The 17,274-nt window shown below is 43.0% G+C and overlaps 1 protein-coding gene across 6 annotated transcripts in view; it reads right to left on the bottom strand.

Moving 5' to 3' along the window:
• Positions 1 to 17,274, bottom strand: part of LOC124013355 (protein Aster-B-like) — an 86,642-nt gene that overhangs the window by 50,239 nt on the left and 19,129 nt on the right. For 5 of the 6 annotated variants that reach the window (XM_046327680.1, XM_046327657.1, XM_046327664.1 and 2 more), the window contains one exon: positions 3,571 to 3,591. The exons of the other annotated variant lie outside the window; for it this stretch is intronic. In XM_046327680.1, coding sequence (XP_046183636.1) covers positions 3,571 to 3,591 — 21 coding nt within the window. The remainder of the gene's footprint in view (positions 1 to 3,570; positions 3,592 to 17,274) is intronic. 6 annotated transcript variants of the gene reach the window in all.

The following is a 17,274-nucleotide window of genomic DNA, read 5'->3' as shown; positions in this document are numbered from 1 at the left end:
TCATACCAGAAAGGTGATTCACACAGCTACACTGCCCTCCCAACCCAACTCCTGCATCCCATCCTGGCTCTCCCCCACCATCCTCGTCTCCCCCTACACAAACATCTGTCTGAGACTTCGCAGTCTCTCTCTGACATTACCCAAAGGAACCAGGGATGAATGCATTAAGACACACTGTAGCAAAACATTTGCAACAGAAAACAAAAATGATTGTGTCTTATTGGACAAGTTTAAGTAGTACCTCCACATTTCATTCCATTTTAAAATGTTTTCTCACTACTGAACATGACTCTTGTGTGTTGGATTACAGCCTTTATACCAGTGTGACTCATATCCTCTAACCTTTTCCTGGTCTTAAGACTGCCAATGATAGATCAGTTGAAGTCCAGATCCATTGCAGAGCATAGAAATATTTGGTTTTCCCACTGTGCCCCTGGAACAACAGGTTCTAAGGTGCGTGAACAACCCTATGATAGACAGGCTACAGTCGACTATGGCTTCCTGTCTATTGACTAACTATTAGGACTACCATGCAGTGAAACTGCACCTTCCTAGTTTAACCCTTTCTCTTTTACCCTATTTCTTTCCATTCCTTTCTCTGGCTGTCTGGATAGGTCTGTTGTTTTATGACCTCATGGTCATAATGAAGACTATCCACGCAGCCTGTAAACAGTAAACACAAGACGTTGTGGACCCAGGAAGAGCAGCTGAACATCTTCTGGAACAGCTAACAGGGATCCTAATAAAGAAACTAGACCTAAAACGGCTTCTCATCTGCTCAGTCATATGGTGGTTTTGTTTTACAGGCCAAACTGTTCGGTTCAGAAACACCTCATCTGTATCTAGTTAGGCATCCCGTCATACGGTCCTCAATCCCTGGAGTTTGGTTCGGATGGACTTAGACTCCACTATAGCGGCACTCCATAGAGGCTCTTCGAAGTTCAGCTTTGTGACTTCACTGCACACCACACGGAGGGCTCTGTGCGGAGATTTCGGTGTATGCCAGAATCTGTAACTTCACTCAAGCATCAGTGATGTTTTGCTAAGGATAATGCTAGGTGGAGTGTAAAGCTAGTCTTACTTTACCACCAAAGGGTAGCCTAAATCTAAACATGACTGACAGAACCAAATGTTCGGTACAGATGTAGGCTACCATATGTGTTCCATGGACACCTAAAAACAATGTCCCTAATTCACACCCTAATTCGCACATCACACTTCTCACCATCTGCACAATGTAACGCAACTGAAAACAGAAACAAGCATTTCCTATTGGAAAAGGAATATTATTAGTGCCTAATGAACCATACCACTAGAGTGAGTACATGAGTACATGAGAATTAAAATACAGTCATGTTCATATAATATACTGCAGTCTTTTGACATAAACTAGAAACAGCAAAAAAGGGAGTAGGTGCCATTTGGGACGCAGCCCTGGTCCCCAGATCAAAAGTCCACTTGGTTAAATCAGAGATCGGCCTCTTGTCCGCTTGGTTAAATCAGAGATCGGCCTCTTGTCCGCTTGGTTAAATCAGAGATCGGCCTCTTGTCCGCTTGGTTAAATCAGAGATCGGCCTCTTGTCGGCTTGGTTAAATCAGAGATCGGCCTCTTGTCGGCTTGGTTAAATCAGAGATCGGCCTCTTGTCCGCTTGGTTAAATCAGAGATCGGCCTCTTGTCCGCTTGGTTAAAACAGAGATCGGCCTTTTGTCCGCTTGTTTAAAACAGAGATCGGCCTTTTGTCAGCTTGTTTAAAACAGAGATCGGCTTTTTGTCAGCTTGTTTAAAACAGAGATCGGCCTTTTGTCAGCTTGTTTATCAGAGGGAGGTGGGAGATTAGCCTATTGTCAGCTACTGCTTAGTTACAGTCAGGGAACACAGGCCCTGTTTACAGTCAGGGAACACAGGCCCTGGTTACAGTCAGGGAACACAGGCCCTGGTTACAGTCAGGGAACACAGGCCCTGGTTACAGTCAGGGAACACAGGCCCTGGTTACAGTCAGGGAACACAGGCCCTGGTTACAGTCAGGGAACACAGGCCCTGGTTACAGTCAGGGAACACAGGCCCTGGTTACAGTCAGGGAACACAGGCCCTGGTTACAGTCAGGGAACACAGGCCCTGGTTACAGTCAGGGAACACAGGCCCTGGTTACAGTCAGGGAACACAGGCCCTGGTTACAGTCAGGGAACACAGGCCCTGGTTACAGTCAGGGAACACAGGCCCTGGTTACAGTCAGGGAACACAGGCCCTGGTTACAGTCAGGGAACACAGGCCCTGGTTACAGTCAGGGAACACAGGCCCTGGTTACAGTCAGGGAACACAGGCCCTGGTTACAGTCAGGGAACACAGGCCCTGGTTACAGTCAAGAGGCAACCAAATACAACAAAAGCCCTTTGTGCGCACACACAAGTGCATACAAACACAAAAGTCAACACACACACACACACACTTGTACAAATATGGACCGCACACACACAAGCATATATGCAGACACGAAGGTTTGCAAAAGCACACCCACCCACATACGACGTGACTGAATAACTTTCTCATACTGAATGGTCTCGACTATGCTCCAGCGTCTGTCTCCAGTCTGTCTGTCTCTAAGATCTCTCCATTTCCCATGGGAAAAATCACACTAGGCAACTGCATTGTTAAATGTGTATTCACTATTCACCATGGAGCAATGCGAATCACAACTGAAGACAATTTCATGATTCATTTGATGCCATATTAAATTAGCCTCTAATTTTCAATAATTTCTTTGGATAAAAAGTTCATTCATAATTTCATATGAATGCCATCATTACCAGGAATGTGTTGACATACTATTTGTAAGGGAAGTACTTCACAGGCAGGACTTTTCAAATCTGCATAGCAACTGTTGGCTCTATCGGTTTCCCCATGTGCTCTCTTTTAAAGTGATATATGGAGAGGAAGCAAAGATGTCCATACAGCACTTCCTAAAATCATTCACCATGAGATGGCCCTCCTCAGAAATCTGATTTTAAAATGGGAAAACGTACTTCACACCTTCTGCTTCATGTCGGTTTAGGGTTGATGTTCGGTTGCAAATCAACGTTGTTAAAAACTTGAACTATTCCCATGCTCAGCCAATATCGCTCTTCAAATGCTGCTTAGGTACAGCATGATAGCCCAACATGTATAAACTCTGGTAGACCTAAACCTTGCAACAGCCAAATGACAAAGTGCAACGCAGTCTGATAACATGAACACCAGTCCTAACCATATCACTGAAATATATAATATGGTTATAATGGTATTTTTAACAGTTGCTTTTCTCCCGAGCAACTTCAAAACACACACACACACACACACACACACACACACACACACACACACACACACACACACACACACACACACACACACACACACACACACACACACACACACACACACACACACTTATACTGTATGAGGCCCATGTGAGAATCAAACCCACAACTGCAAGCACCTTGCTCCAACCCACTGTGCCATCAGAACGTGCACACATCACCCACAGTTACATACAGCTCACCAAGGAGAGGTAGGAGAAGAGTTAGAGACTTACATTGTACCAGCTCTGGCTTTTCTGTGCTCACAAACAAGAGTCGAACATCAAGGTGTAGAAGGAGACAAAAAAAAGAGAGAAAGATGAGATGTGTTAGTGCAACAAAAATACACAGAGAAAAGCTTTCACACCTTAAACACAAGCAGGGTTGGGTAGATCAGTAAAGTCACTCTTGGATAATACAAACTGATGATTACTTTCGGTTACTTTTGGATTACTTTCCCTTTAAAAGTAATTAGAAGACAAAAATGATTAATTAAAAGCATTTGGTGTGTTATCATAGTGGTCTCTTGAGTGTTGGTCAGACTCGCACAGGAACAAACTCAAACTTGCGCCTTTTTCCATGCTGAGTTGAATGTCATTGAAAAAACAGAAAGGTGTTATATAATGGGTTTTTTCTTCTCAAACATCCTTTCTGGATTTTTTACTAATCCAAGAAGTAATCTAGTTTTTCAAAAGTATCTGTAATCTGATTACAATATGTTAGCTGGTTACAGGTAGGTTTTTTTGTAAATTACATGTAATCAGTTACTCCAACCCTGTACAGAAGTATCCCACTCACAGTCAGTCTTACTGCTTACAAAAACATTTGAAAAGTAACAGTTAATATAAAAGTCAATACACATATACGCCAGAAGAGGGCAACAATGGGCTACATATAACTGGGGGAAAAAAAGATGACCCTCAAAAGTTAAGTTATTGGCAGGAAGGTATCTTGTCCATATTATAGTAGACTTGAAGACTAAATCTGCATCCCAAATGGAACACTATTCCCTATAGTGTACTACTTTTGGCCAGGACCTATTAGGGCTGCTCAAAGGTATTGCACTATACAGGGAATATAGTGCATCCTACATCTGTATGAAGGCCTCTCATAACAGCAGCTTACAACTAGCTGCCTTCAATTGCATAATAATAATAATGACATTACAAATTAACCATCCATATTACACATGAAACAACCGACCATCAACATCCTTTGGATTATGCATCACATTATTTTGAGTTTATTTTTGCTCATCGGGATGAAATCAACATTAATCAAGTGCCTGAGTAGATCTGCAAGGTGTGGTTTCTTGATGAGAGGCCATTGGCATGAACTGTAGGAGGTGTTCTTTACATTCCACAGTTCGAAAAACACATATACACACACACACACACACACACACACACACACACACACACACACACACACACACACACACACACACACACACACACACACACACACACACACACACACACACACACACACACACACACACTTAGGTTGAAGTCATTAAAACTCGTTTTCAACCACTACACAAATTTCATGTTAACAAACTATAGTTTTGATTCAATTCGGTTAGGACATCTACTTTGTGCATGTAATTTTTGTTTTTTTTCACTTAGAATTCACGGTGTCACAATTCCAGGGGGTCAGAAGTTTACATACACTAAGTTGACAGTGTATTTTAAACAGCTTGGAAAATTCCAGAAAATTATGTCATGGCTTTGGAAGCTTCTGATAAATGATGTCAATTAGCCTGAGTGAATTGGAGGTGTACCTGTGGATGTATTTCAAGGCCAACCTTCAAACACAGTGCCTCTTTGCTTGACATCATGGGAAAATCTGAAAGAATTTTAGACCTCCACAAGTCTGGTTCATCCTTGGGAGCAATTTCCAAATGGCTGAAGGTATCACATTCATCTGTACAAACAATAGGACGCAAGTATAAACACCATGGGACCGCATAGCAATCATACCACTCAGGGAGGAGACGTGTTCTGTCTCCTAGAGATGAATATACTTTGGTGTGAAAAGTGCACATCAATCCCAGAACAACAGCAAAAGGACCTTGTGAAGATGCTGGAGGAAACAGGTACAAAAGTATCTATATCCACAGTAGAGCGAGTCCTATATCGACATAACCTGAAAGGCCGCTCAACAAGGAAGAAGCCACTGCTCCAAAACCACCATAAAAAGCCAGACTACAGTTTGCAACTGCACATGGGAACAATGATCCTACTTTTTTGGAGAAATGTCCTTTGGTCTGATGAAACAAAAATAGAACTGTTGTTTGGCCATGATGACCGTCGTTATGTATGGAGGAAAAAGGGGGAAGCTTGCAAGCCGAAGAACACCATCCCAACCGTGAAGCACGGGGGTGGCAGCATCCTGTTGTGGGGGTGCTTTGCTGCAGGAGGTACTGGTGCACTTCACAAAATAAATAGCTTCATGAGGTAGGAAAATTATGTGAATATATTGAAGCAACATCTCAAGACATCAATCAGGAAGTTAAAGCTTGGTCGCAAATGTGTCTTCCAACCAGACCCCAAGCAGACTTCCAAAGTTGTGGCAAAATGGCTTAAGGACAACAAAGTCAAGGTATTGGAGGGGCCATCACAAAGCCCTGACATCAATCCCATAGAAAATTTGTGGGCAGAACTGAAAAAGCGTGTGCGAGCAAGGAGGCCGACAAACGTGACTCAGTTACACCAGCTCTGTCAGAAGGAATGGGACAAAATTCACCCAACTTATTGTGGGAAGCTTGTGGAAGGCTATCTGAAACGTTGTACCCATGTTCAACAATTTAAAAGGGAATGCTACCAAATACTAATTGAGTGTATGTCAAATTCTGACCCACTGGGAATGTGATGAAAGAAAAAAAGCTGAAATAAATAATTCTCTAGTATTATTCTGACATGTCACATTCTTAAAATAAAGTGGTGATCCTAACTGACCTAAGACAGGGAATGTTTACTAGGATTAAATGTCAGGAATTCTGATTTTTTTTAAAAATTGTATTTGGCTACAGTGTACAGTCGTGGCCAAAAGTGTTGAGAATGACAAATATTAATTTCCACAAAGTTTGCTGCATCAGTGTCTTTAGATATTTTTGTCAGATGGAATACTGAAGTATAATTACAAGCATTTCATAAGTGTCAATTGCTTTCATTGACAATTACATGAAGTTGATGCAAAGAGTCAATATTTGCAGTGTTGACTCTTCTTTCAAGAGCTCTGCAATCTGCCCTGGCATGCTGTCAATTAACTTCTGAGCCACAACCTGACTGATGGCAGCACATTCCTCCATAATCAATGCTTGGAGTTTGTCAGAATGTGTGGGTTTTTGTTTGTCCACCCGCCTCTTGAGGATTGACCACAAGTTCTCAATGGGATTAAGGTCTGGTGAGTTTCCTGGCCATGGACCCAAAATATGGATGTTTTGTTCCTTGAGCCACATAGTTATTACTTCTACCTTTATGACAAGGTGATCCATAATACTGGAAAAGGCATTGTTCGTCACCAAACTGTTCCTGGATGGTTGGGGGAAGTTGCTCTTGGAGGATGTGTTGGTACCACTCTTTATTCATGGCTGTGTTCTTAGGCAAAATTGTGAGTGAGCCCACTCCCTTGGCTGAGAAGCAACCCCACACATGAATGGTCTCAGGATGCTTTACTGTTGGCATGACACAGGACTGATGGTAGCGCTCATCTTGTCTTCTCCGGACAAGCTTTTTCCGGATGCCCCAAACAATCGGAAAGGGGATTCAGAGAACATGACTTTACCCCAGTTATCAGTAGTTCAAACCCTGTACCTTTTGCAGAATATCAGTCTGTCCCTGATGTTTTTCCAGGAGAGAAGTGGCTTCATTGCTGCCCTTCTTGACACCAGGCCATCCTCCAAAATTATTTGCCTCACTGTGCGTGCAGATGCACTCACACCTGCCTGCTGCCATTCCTGAGCAAGCTCTGTACTGGTGGTGCCCTGATCCCGCAGCTGAATCAACTTTAGGACACGGTCCTTGAAGGGCACAATTGAACCGCTCTCCTTGAAGTTCTTGATCATCCAATAAATGGTTGATTTAGGTGCAACCTTACTGGCAGCTAATATCCTTGCCTGTGAAGCCCTTTTTGTGCAATGCAATGATGACGGCATGTGTTTCCTTGCAGGTAACCATGGCTGACCGAGGAAGAACAATGATTCCAAGCACCACCCTCCTTTTGAAGCTTCCAGTCTGTTATTCAAACTCAATCAGCATGACAGCGTGATCTCTAGCCTTGTCAACACTCACACGTGTGTTAACGAGAGACTCGCTTACATAATGTCAGCTGGTCCTTGTGTGGCAGGGCTGAAATGCAGTGGAAATGTTTTTGGGGGGGGGAATTCAGTTCATTTGCATGGCAAATGTTCATTTGCACTTTGCAATGAATTGCAATTCATTACATTTACATTTAAGTCATTTTGCAGACGCTCTTATCCAGAGCGACTTACAAATTGGTGCATTCACCTTATGACATCGAGTGGAACAGTCACTTTACAATAGTGCATCTAAATCTTAAAGGGGGGGGGGGGGGGTGAGAGGGATTACTTATCCTATCCTAGGTATTCCTTAAAGAGGTGGGGTTTCAGGTGTCTCCGGAAGGTGGTGATTGACTCCGCTGTCCTGGCGTCGTGAGGGAGTTTGTTCCACCATTGGGGGGGCCAAATTCATCTGATCATTCTGGAGTATATGCAAATTGCCATCATACAAACTGAGGCAGTAGACTTTGTGAAAATTAATGTGTCATTCTCAAAACTTTTAACGACGACTGTATGTTAACTTCCGACTTCAACTGTGTGTGTGTGTGATTATTATTATATATTTATCTCTCTACTGCGTTGGGCTGGTGTGCACTGTGTCACACATTGACAGTGCTTGATGATGTCGTAGCTGTTCAATAATGATGTCCAATAATAATAATAATAATAATAATAATAATAATAATAAAACATTGGTCGGTTGCTAATCAGTTGATCATATATGCTGATTATGTTCGTTGTGTCCTGCTTGTCATAACTCAGGCTGGAGAGGCTGAAGATATGAAGAAATGGTCTTCACACCGTTTGCAATGAGCCAGGTGTCCCAAACTGCTGCAAATACCCTGTTTCTGCTTGCACAGAACGCAAGAGAAGTGTCACAATTTCCCTAGTTAATATTGCCTGCTAACATTAATTTACTTGAACTTAATATGCAGGTTTAAAAATATATACTTGTGTATTGATTTTAAGAAAGGCTTTGATATTTATGGTTAGGTACATTGGTGCAACGACAGTGCTTTTTTCACGAATGCGCTTGTTAAATCATCACTCATTTGGCGAAGTAGACTGTGATTCGATGATAAATTAACAGGCTCCGAATTGATTATTTGCAGGACAAGCTTGTTAAACTAGTAATATCATCAAACATGTGTAACTAGTGATTATGTTAAGATTTATTGTTTTTTATAAGATAATGCTAGCTAGTAACTTACCTTGGCTCCTTGCTGCACTCGCGTAACAGGTGGTCCGCAGTCTACTTGTGGAGTGCAATGTAATTGGCCATACGCGGCGTCCAAAAATACAGATTACGAAAACTTGAAATCGGCCCTAATTAAATCGACCATGCCCATTAATCAATCGGTTGACCTCTAGTCCGTTCCAATGGAGCTCTATATTTTTTTAAATGTATTAATGCATATCGGGTCAAGATGGGAAAGCCCCAGGTCCATTTCAGAATGGGTACAACTTTTTGGACTCGTGAAGGCCTCTAGTTCCAACTAAGAGGATAGTGACCAATGGTGACTGACTATTACCTTTCCCCTTCCACATGCAGAGACATGTAGTGGTAACACTCCCCAGTACATGTCACATATACAATTCCCCACCAGAGAACAGGGTTCAATCCCTGCATCCACCCTTCCCACTGTTTCTCCCACTTGACTGTCTCGCCACCGAATTTCCTCACCGTCTGAATAAAGTGTCAAGCTTTTCCTCTTCCATAGTTAGCTTGTTCAGGAAGTAATAGTAACTAGTGGAGGTCGGTGGGAGGGGGAGCTGTGTGCATCCGTCTGTTCAATATCTACGTGTGTGTGTGTGCCTACATGCCTTCAAATATTCATGTTTGGGATTTGTCCTGGTACCACAGCAATGCTACAATTCACCACAGAAGAGACTTGTACCGTGTGGTCCTCCATCAAAGTTAAAGAACAGCAGCACTAAAGTTAATTTCTCTCTAGGTACAGATCTAGGATCTGCTTCCCCTCCCCCAATCCTAACCTGAACCATTAGTGGGGAAAATGCTAAACTGACCCAAGAACAGCATCTAGGGTTAACTTCTCCAGAAACACAGAACATTTCAGACAGAGAAGCACATAGGGGATCATGTTTGAATGAATGATGTTGTCAGGAAAGTGGTAGAGTAGGGTAGGAAGGCTGGGCCATGTTGATTAGGCATCAACAGATGAAAACACACCCGAAACCGGCAGGGACTACCTGGCCTTGTTCAATAAGAAACACAAATTTCAGTTGTAAAAAAAACATGAACACAACCCTTAGAAGGGGTTAGGCAAAGTCAAGAAGTTAAAGAAGGTTAGGATAAAGTCCATAGACTAGTGTAAGGCAGGTATTCCCAAACTGGGGTACGCCAAAAACATATCTATTTTTCATTTTCAAATATTCAAACAGTCCATTTCTATTTTCCAACGGGGCTAGTTTTTTCCCCCTTGCCTGAGTAGTCTCATTTCACTGGCCAAAATAAAATTAAACCCAGAGCCGGGCGGCCCTATACGCTCACTACGCATCTTGCCGAGGGCCCCGCAAATTACGCAAGGGCCCGGCATCCCCCTCGTGTCAAAGTGGATGTCAATGCGTACAACTTGAATAAGAGGATGAAGCGGAACAATCCTCCTCCTCACAAAAAGATAAGAAGAAAAAAAAACACCATGAGGGTGAATTGCGGGAACAGAAATCAGGTAAACTTGTGTTCTCTCCTCTTCAAGTTTGATGTCAGCAAATAACTAACATTAAGTTGATGTGCAAGCTTGAAGTGGATCTCTCTCTAGTCTGTCTGTCTAGCTAACCTAGCTGGGCAGTGCATCTCTCTCTAGTCTGTCTGTCTAGCTAACCTAGCTGGGCAGTGCATCTCTCTCTAGTCTGTCTGTCTAGCTAACCTAGCTGGGCAGTGCATCTCTCTCTAGTCTGTCTGTCTAGCTAACCTAGCTGGGCAGTGCATCTCTCTCTAGTCTGTCTGTCTTGCTAACCTAGCTGGGCAGTGCATCTCTCTCTAGTCTGTCTGTCTGTCTAGCTAACCTAGCTGGGCAGTGCATCTCTCTCTAGTCTGTCTGTCTAGCTAACCTAGCTGGGCAGTGCATCTCTCTCTAGTCTGTCTGTCTTGCTAACCTAGCTCGGCAGTGCATCTCTCTCTAGTCTGTCTGTCTAGCTAACCTAGCTGGGCAGTGCATCTCTCTCTAGTCTGTCTGTCTAGTGTAAGGAAGTGCTATTTCTTATGCAAATGACCAGCTTACTGCTATTACATTGCTATAACTGAGACAACGTATTTTCACAGTGATACATGTTAGGTCCCATACAGGATAGCTTCCACACGCACACACACATACACACACTAACTGCCGAGGACACACAGATAAGACATACACCCACACATTGGGAGGAAGAGACACAGCCTTGACTTGCAGACACAAGCACACACACACGATCTCCTTCCTAGCCGAACATTGCGTGACTGAGAACGGCCCGACGAGACCCGGAGGAACGACGGACGGCTCAACAGGACAAATCCAAGAAGACAACACCTCAACTGTGGCCAACCAAAAGACTGGGACTTCCAGACTCAACCCACTTTCTGTACTGTACATAACATGCTTGCAATCTGTTATCGGGGCTTCTTTCTGCTGGTTCCTTGTGAGCCAAATGAATGAGCCCGTATACGTTGTACCAGATATCTTTACTCTGAATAGACTGTCGCTTGTCATACAATTTACCACCTTGTCTGAATCGATCCCTGACCGACTCGCCCTATCTACATATCCCATTATCAACACTAGCTAACCTAGCTGGGCAGTGCATCTCTAGTCTGTCTGTCTAGCTAACCTAGCTGGGCAGTGCATCTCTTGGTCTGTCTGTGTCTTGCTAACCTAGCTGGGCAGTGCATCTCTCTCTAGTCTGTCTGTCTTGCTAACCTAGCTGGGCAGTGCATCTCTCTCTAGTCTGTCTGTCTAGCTAACCTAGCTGGGCAGTGCATCTCTTGGTCTGTCTGTCTTGCTAACCTAGCTGGGCAGTGCATCTCTCTCTAGTCTGTCTGTCTAGCCAACCTAGCTGGGCAGTGCATCTCTCTCTAGTCTGTCTGTCTTGCTAACCTAGCTGGGCAGTGCATCTCTCTCTAGTCTGTCTGTCTAGCTAACCTAGCTGGGCAGTGCATCTCTAGTCTGTCTGTCTAGCTAACCTAGCTGGGCAGTGCATCTCTTGGTCTGTCTGTGTCTTGCTAACCTAGCTGGGCAGTGCATCTTTCTCTAGTCTGTCTGTCTTGCTAACCTAGCTGGGCAGTGCATCTCTCTCTAGTCTGTCTGTCTAGCTAACCTAGCTGGGCAGTGCATCTCTCTCTAGTCTGTCTGTCTAGCTAACCTAGCTGGGCAGTGCATCTCTTGGTCTGTCTGTGTCTTGCTAACCTAGCTGGGCAGTGCATCTCTGTCCGTCTTGCTAACCTAGCTGGGCAGTGCATCTCTCTCTAGTCTGTCTGTCTTGCTAACCTAGCTGGGCAGTGCATCTCTCTCTAGTCTGTCTGTCTTGCTAACCTAGCTGGGCAGTGCATCTCTCTCTAGTCTGTCTGTCTTGCTAACCTAGCTGGGCAGTGCATCTCTCTATGGTCTGTCTGTCTTGCTAACCTAGCTCTGCAGTGCATTTCTTGGTCTGTCTGTGTCTTGCTTGCCAGCCACTTCCAGGGCTGTGTTATGTGACTTTGTGCCTGACAAAAGTGAGAGTGAAATACAACAATTTATTACGTTGGATAAACGCAAACGGGCAACGATGATTATAAACTGCAGCTCGGAAAAGAGAACCGCGTCACACGTGAACATGCGTTCATGTACGTTCATATGTTCGTGCACGAAATGAACCTCTCGCTTTCCAGCAGCAACCTCTTTGGGGACCAGTCCAGAAAATATATGGATGTGATGGCTAATCATAGGTGCACATTTTAAAACAAGACAATGATTATCTAGTCTCTCAGTCAAGGTTTAGTTACAACTCTGGACTAATGCAAGATGGAAATCAATGGATTGACATTGACTATTGATTTATATATTGAATTTTAAAAGTTGATTAGCTGGGCATACTGGGAAATATGGATGCACACCTCTCAGTAAATAATAACCATCAAGTATTCAGCCAAGCCAGAGTATAAATAATATTTTATATTTGAGAATGTATAAAAGGAAATCTGGGGGAGCCAGTTTGAATGGGCCTGATGCAGCTGATAAAAATAAGAGTATTGTTATCTATAATTTACAGGTGCTATGGTGCTTAAATTTGTCAGTAGAGGGAGATGCTGGATCATCAGCCAGTACAAGCACAGACTCAGTTGATCCACATCCAATCTCAGCCAGTACTAACACAGACCCAGTACAGCCAGCTTCAGCAAATACTAACACAGACCCAGTACGGACAGCTTCAGCAAGTACTAACACAGACCCAGGTAAAGTACAGGCAGCCTCAGCCAGTACTAGCACAACCAGAGGTGTACAGCCAGCAGAGGATACAAGCAGCTCAGACCATAATAGAACAGTTGCTGCTCCACCAAATGACCCAGATTGGCCCCAGTTTTCACAGACTTTATGAGGACTGAGTTAGTGGGCAGAGGTCCATTCTAACCAGGAGTGGATTTTTCTTAACCTAAAGACAAGTCTAGAAGAGGTTTCCATTCAGGCTTATTACAGAAGATTACCAAGAGCTGGCTTTCAAACTCAATCAAAAACAACACTGTGTATTGTTTTTGTTGTATGCTCTTTTCTACAGAAGACTACAAAATAATAAAGGAAGGTGTGAATGACTGGTCAAATATCAACACCATTCTGAAACACCATGAGGGTAGTGCTGAACACAACAATACGATTAAGTAGAGAGAACTTGATAGACACCTAAGTCGGGGACAGACTCTTGACCAGATACAGATGACAATTTTGAGGCTGAAAGAAAGAGACGGCAGGATGTCCTTACACGTTTAATAAGTATCACCCAGTCTCTGGCTGAAAGAAACCTAGCAATCAGGGGTTCAAACAAGCTGTTCCAACCAGATAATGGACACTTCCTAAATGAGGTTGAATTACTGGCTAAATTTGACCACGTCATGGAAAATCATCTCAGCAAAATTAAAGATGGAGAGACATGCTCATTACCTTGGGAAGCGCACACAGAATGAGATGATACAGACTGAGTGACAAGAATCTGGAAGCAATAGTGACTCAAGTAAGAGACTCATAGTACTTCTCCATTATCTTGGACTGTATACCTGACATTAGTCACCAGGAGCAAATGTCCATTATTCTGAGAAGAGTGGCTTTAAAAGGGAAAGCCAGAGATCAAGGAGCACGTCCTCAGCTTTGTGAATGTTGAGGTTACAACAGGCTTGAATCTGTCCACCGTCATCTTAGATAAGCTGAAAGAGCTGAAGATTCCATTTGAAGATTGCAGAGGGCAAGCTTATAATGGGGCCAACATGAAAGGCAAGCACCAAGGAGTAAAGCCAGACTGCCGTGTTCGTCCCATACTCTAAACCTTGTCATTGCAGATGCTGCCAAATCTTCAAAAGGTGCAGTTGGGTTTTTTGGGCATGTGCAAAAGCTCTTCACACATAAAGATGGAGTGTTTTGAAGAAACACGTGAACATAACCGTGAAGTCATGGAGTGACAAGATTGGAGAGTAGGTTCCAAAGTGTTCATGCAATCAGGTATCAGACTTCTGAGGTTCGGGAGGTATTACTGGAAGCCAGACAGACCATCAACGATCCTGTGGCCAAAGTGTTCATGCAATCAGGTATCAGACTTCTGAGGTTCGGGAGGTATTACTGGAAGCCAGACAGACGATCAACGATCCTGTGGCCAAAGTGGAGGCACAAGCACTTGCAGAGGAAGTTGGGTCCTACCGCTTCTTGATTTGCTGTGTCGTATGGTGTGAGATACTGACAATGACAAACAAGATGAACAAGCTCCTCCAATCCCCCTCAATGCAGTTGGATATCGCAGTGAATTTAATCTCAAATGCAAAGACCTCCCTCACTACATACCAGGAAACTGGATTCTCTGAGGCCCAGATAACAGCCAAAAGCATTTGTGAAGAAATTAATGTGGAGGCTGTTCTGAAATAAAATAGTCTGAGAAACAGCAAGAGGCAAACAGCAAGAGGCATTTCAGCTATGAGGCTCCTGATGAACTGATGCACTGAAAAACCTTGAAGTCAACTACTTCAACATTGTGGTCAACTCTGCTGTGACATCCATGGATGAGAGATTTGAAACACTCAACCAGGTGAAAACCAAATATGGAATGCTGCTGAACTTCAGCACTGCCTCTCAGATGTCCAGTGAATCTTTAAAGGCTCACTGCATGGAAGTTGAAAACACTCTAACCTTCAGAAATGACTGACATCAGTGGAATGGATCTGGCACACGACATTCAGAATTGACCTGATCTGCCAACAGATTAGATGACTGACTGCCTTTGAGCCGCTTTTCTTTCTCTGTGAGAAAAACTTAAAGGAAATATATCCTAACCTTTGGATGGCCCTAATCATTGCAGTCACCCTACCAGTAACAGTAGCATTGGTAGAAAAGAGCTTTTCAAAATGAAAGCACATCAAAAGCTACCTGAGGTCTCCCATGTCATAGTGGTCTGGCCATCATCAGCATAAATCATGACATGGAGAAACACATGTCCTATGATGACATCATTGATGATGATTTTGCCTTAATAAGGTGCAGAAGAGGAATATTTTGATGGTTAGATTTTAATTCAAACATTGAAATGTTTATATACTTAGTAACATTTAAGATTGTATGGCAGAAGTGCATTTGTGTAAATGACTTCTTAACTATATGACATACTTTCTCCATTTCTTCCAGACAGTCCAAATAGACTGGTGCCCATGCTGATGCTGAAAATGCCCAGGCTGTAGAGGGAACCAAAGTTAATCACACAGATGTATAGGTTTTATTGAACTATTTTAAGACATATAGCTGCAGCCATAGCCTATAGGCTTGTGTTTACATTGTATTGACAAAGTTAATTGTATAATGTTTTGAGGACTGGACTAATTACGAGGCAGCAGAGCCAAAGCTCAGTGTTATATTTGATTATTTTCTACAATCACTTATCTTAAGATGCTATAGAAAATGTTATATTCAATAAACATTGTTTGCATATACCTCATTCTGTTCTGGTCTACTTATTCTTAGACTGACAGATGGAGCAAACCGTTTTAAAGGAGGGAGGATTGTAGTGGGAGCACTGAGGTGTCAGGTGTGACTGTGTGGTAATAGTAAATGGTTTACATGTTCTCACGGGTCAGGTAGGAGGGCCCCATAGCAGAATTTTGCTTTGGGCCCCAGGGAGGTAAGGACCGGCTCTGATTAAACAATCTAATGTTCAGCGAAATAACACAATGTCAAATACAGGTAGCCTAGACAAATAATTAACATCCAATCACATTAATTGAATTGAGAGACGATCTTAAAGTTCTTTACTTACCATCATTTTCACTAGTCTGAACGCTTGCATGATGATGAGTTTCTCACAGGACTGGCCTATCTGGGTGATGTTTTTTCTCATCTGAATGATCTGAATCTAGGATTACAAGGACTTACCGCAACTATATTCATTGTGCGGGACAAAATAATTGAGGCTATGATTAAGAAGTTGGTGCTCTTCTCTGTCTGCATTAACAATGACAACACACAGGTCTTTCCATTATGTTATGATTTTTTGTGTGCAAATGAACTCAAACTTACGGACAATGTTAAATGTGATATAGCGAAGCACCGGAATGATTTGGGTACGCAATTATGCAGTTACTTTCCGAAAAGGATGACACAAACAACTGGATTTGTTATCCCTTTCATGCATGCCTCCAGTCCACTTACCAATAACTGAACAAGAGAGCCTCATCAAAATTGCAACATGCGGATTCGTGAAAATTGAATTTAAATCTGAAGCCACTGCCAGATTTCTGGATTGGGCTGCACTCAGAGTATCCTGCCTTGGCAAATCCCTGACACAGATGCCTTTTGCAATCACATACTATTAGTATAGAATCTTAGTATAGCCGTACTCTTGGTATAGGCGTACTCTTGGTATAGAATCTTAGCATAGCCGTACTCTTGGTATAGAATCTTAGCATAGCCGTACTCTTGGTATAGAATCTTAGTATAGCCGTACTCTTGGTATAGAATCTTAGCATAGCCGTACTCTTGGTATAGAATCTTGGCATAGCCGTACTCTTGGTATAGAATCTTGGCATAGCCGTACTCTTGGTATAGAATCTTGGCATAGCCGTACTCTTGGTATAGAATCTTGGCATAGCCGTACTCTTGGTATAGAATCTTGGCATAGCCGTACTCTTGGTATAGAATCTTGGCATAGCCGTACTCTTGGTATAGAATCTTGGCATAGCCGTACTCTTGGTATAGAATCTTGGCATAGCCGTACTCTTGGTATAGAATCTTGGCATAGCCGTACTCTTGGTATAGAATCTTGGCATAGCCGTACTCTTGGTATAGAATCTTGGCATAGCCGTACTCTTGGTATAGAATCTTGGCATAGCCGTACTCTTGGTATAGAATCTTGGCATAGCCGTACTCTTGGTATAGAATCTTGGCATAGCCGTACTCTTGGTATAGAATCTTGGCATAGC

Source organism: Oncorhynchus gorbuscha, linkage group LG02, assembly GCF_021184085.1.
Source record: "Oncorhynchus gorbuscha isolate QuinsamMale2020 ecotype Even-year linkage group LG02, OgorEven_v1.0, whole genome shotgun sequence".
In the NCBI taxonomy this organism is placed as follows: domain Eukaryota; kingdom Metazoa; phylum Chordata; class Actinopteri; order Salmoniformes; family Salmonidae; genus Oncorhynchus; species Oncorhynchus gorbuscha.
The sequence above is the reverse complement of the archived record's forward strand: the minus strand, read 5'-3'. Positions and strand labels throughout refer to the sequence as shown.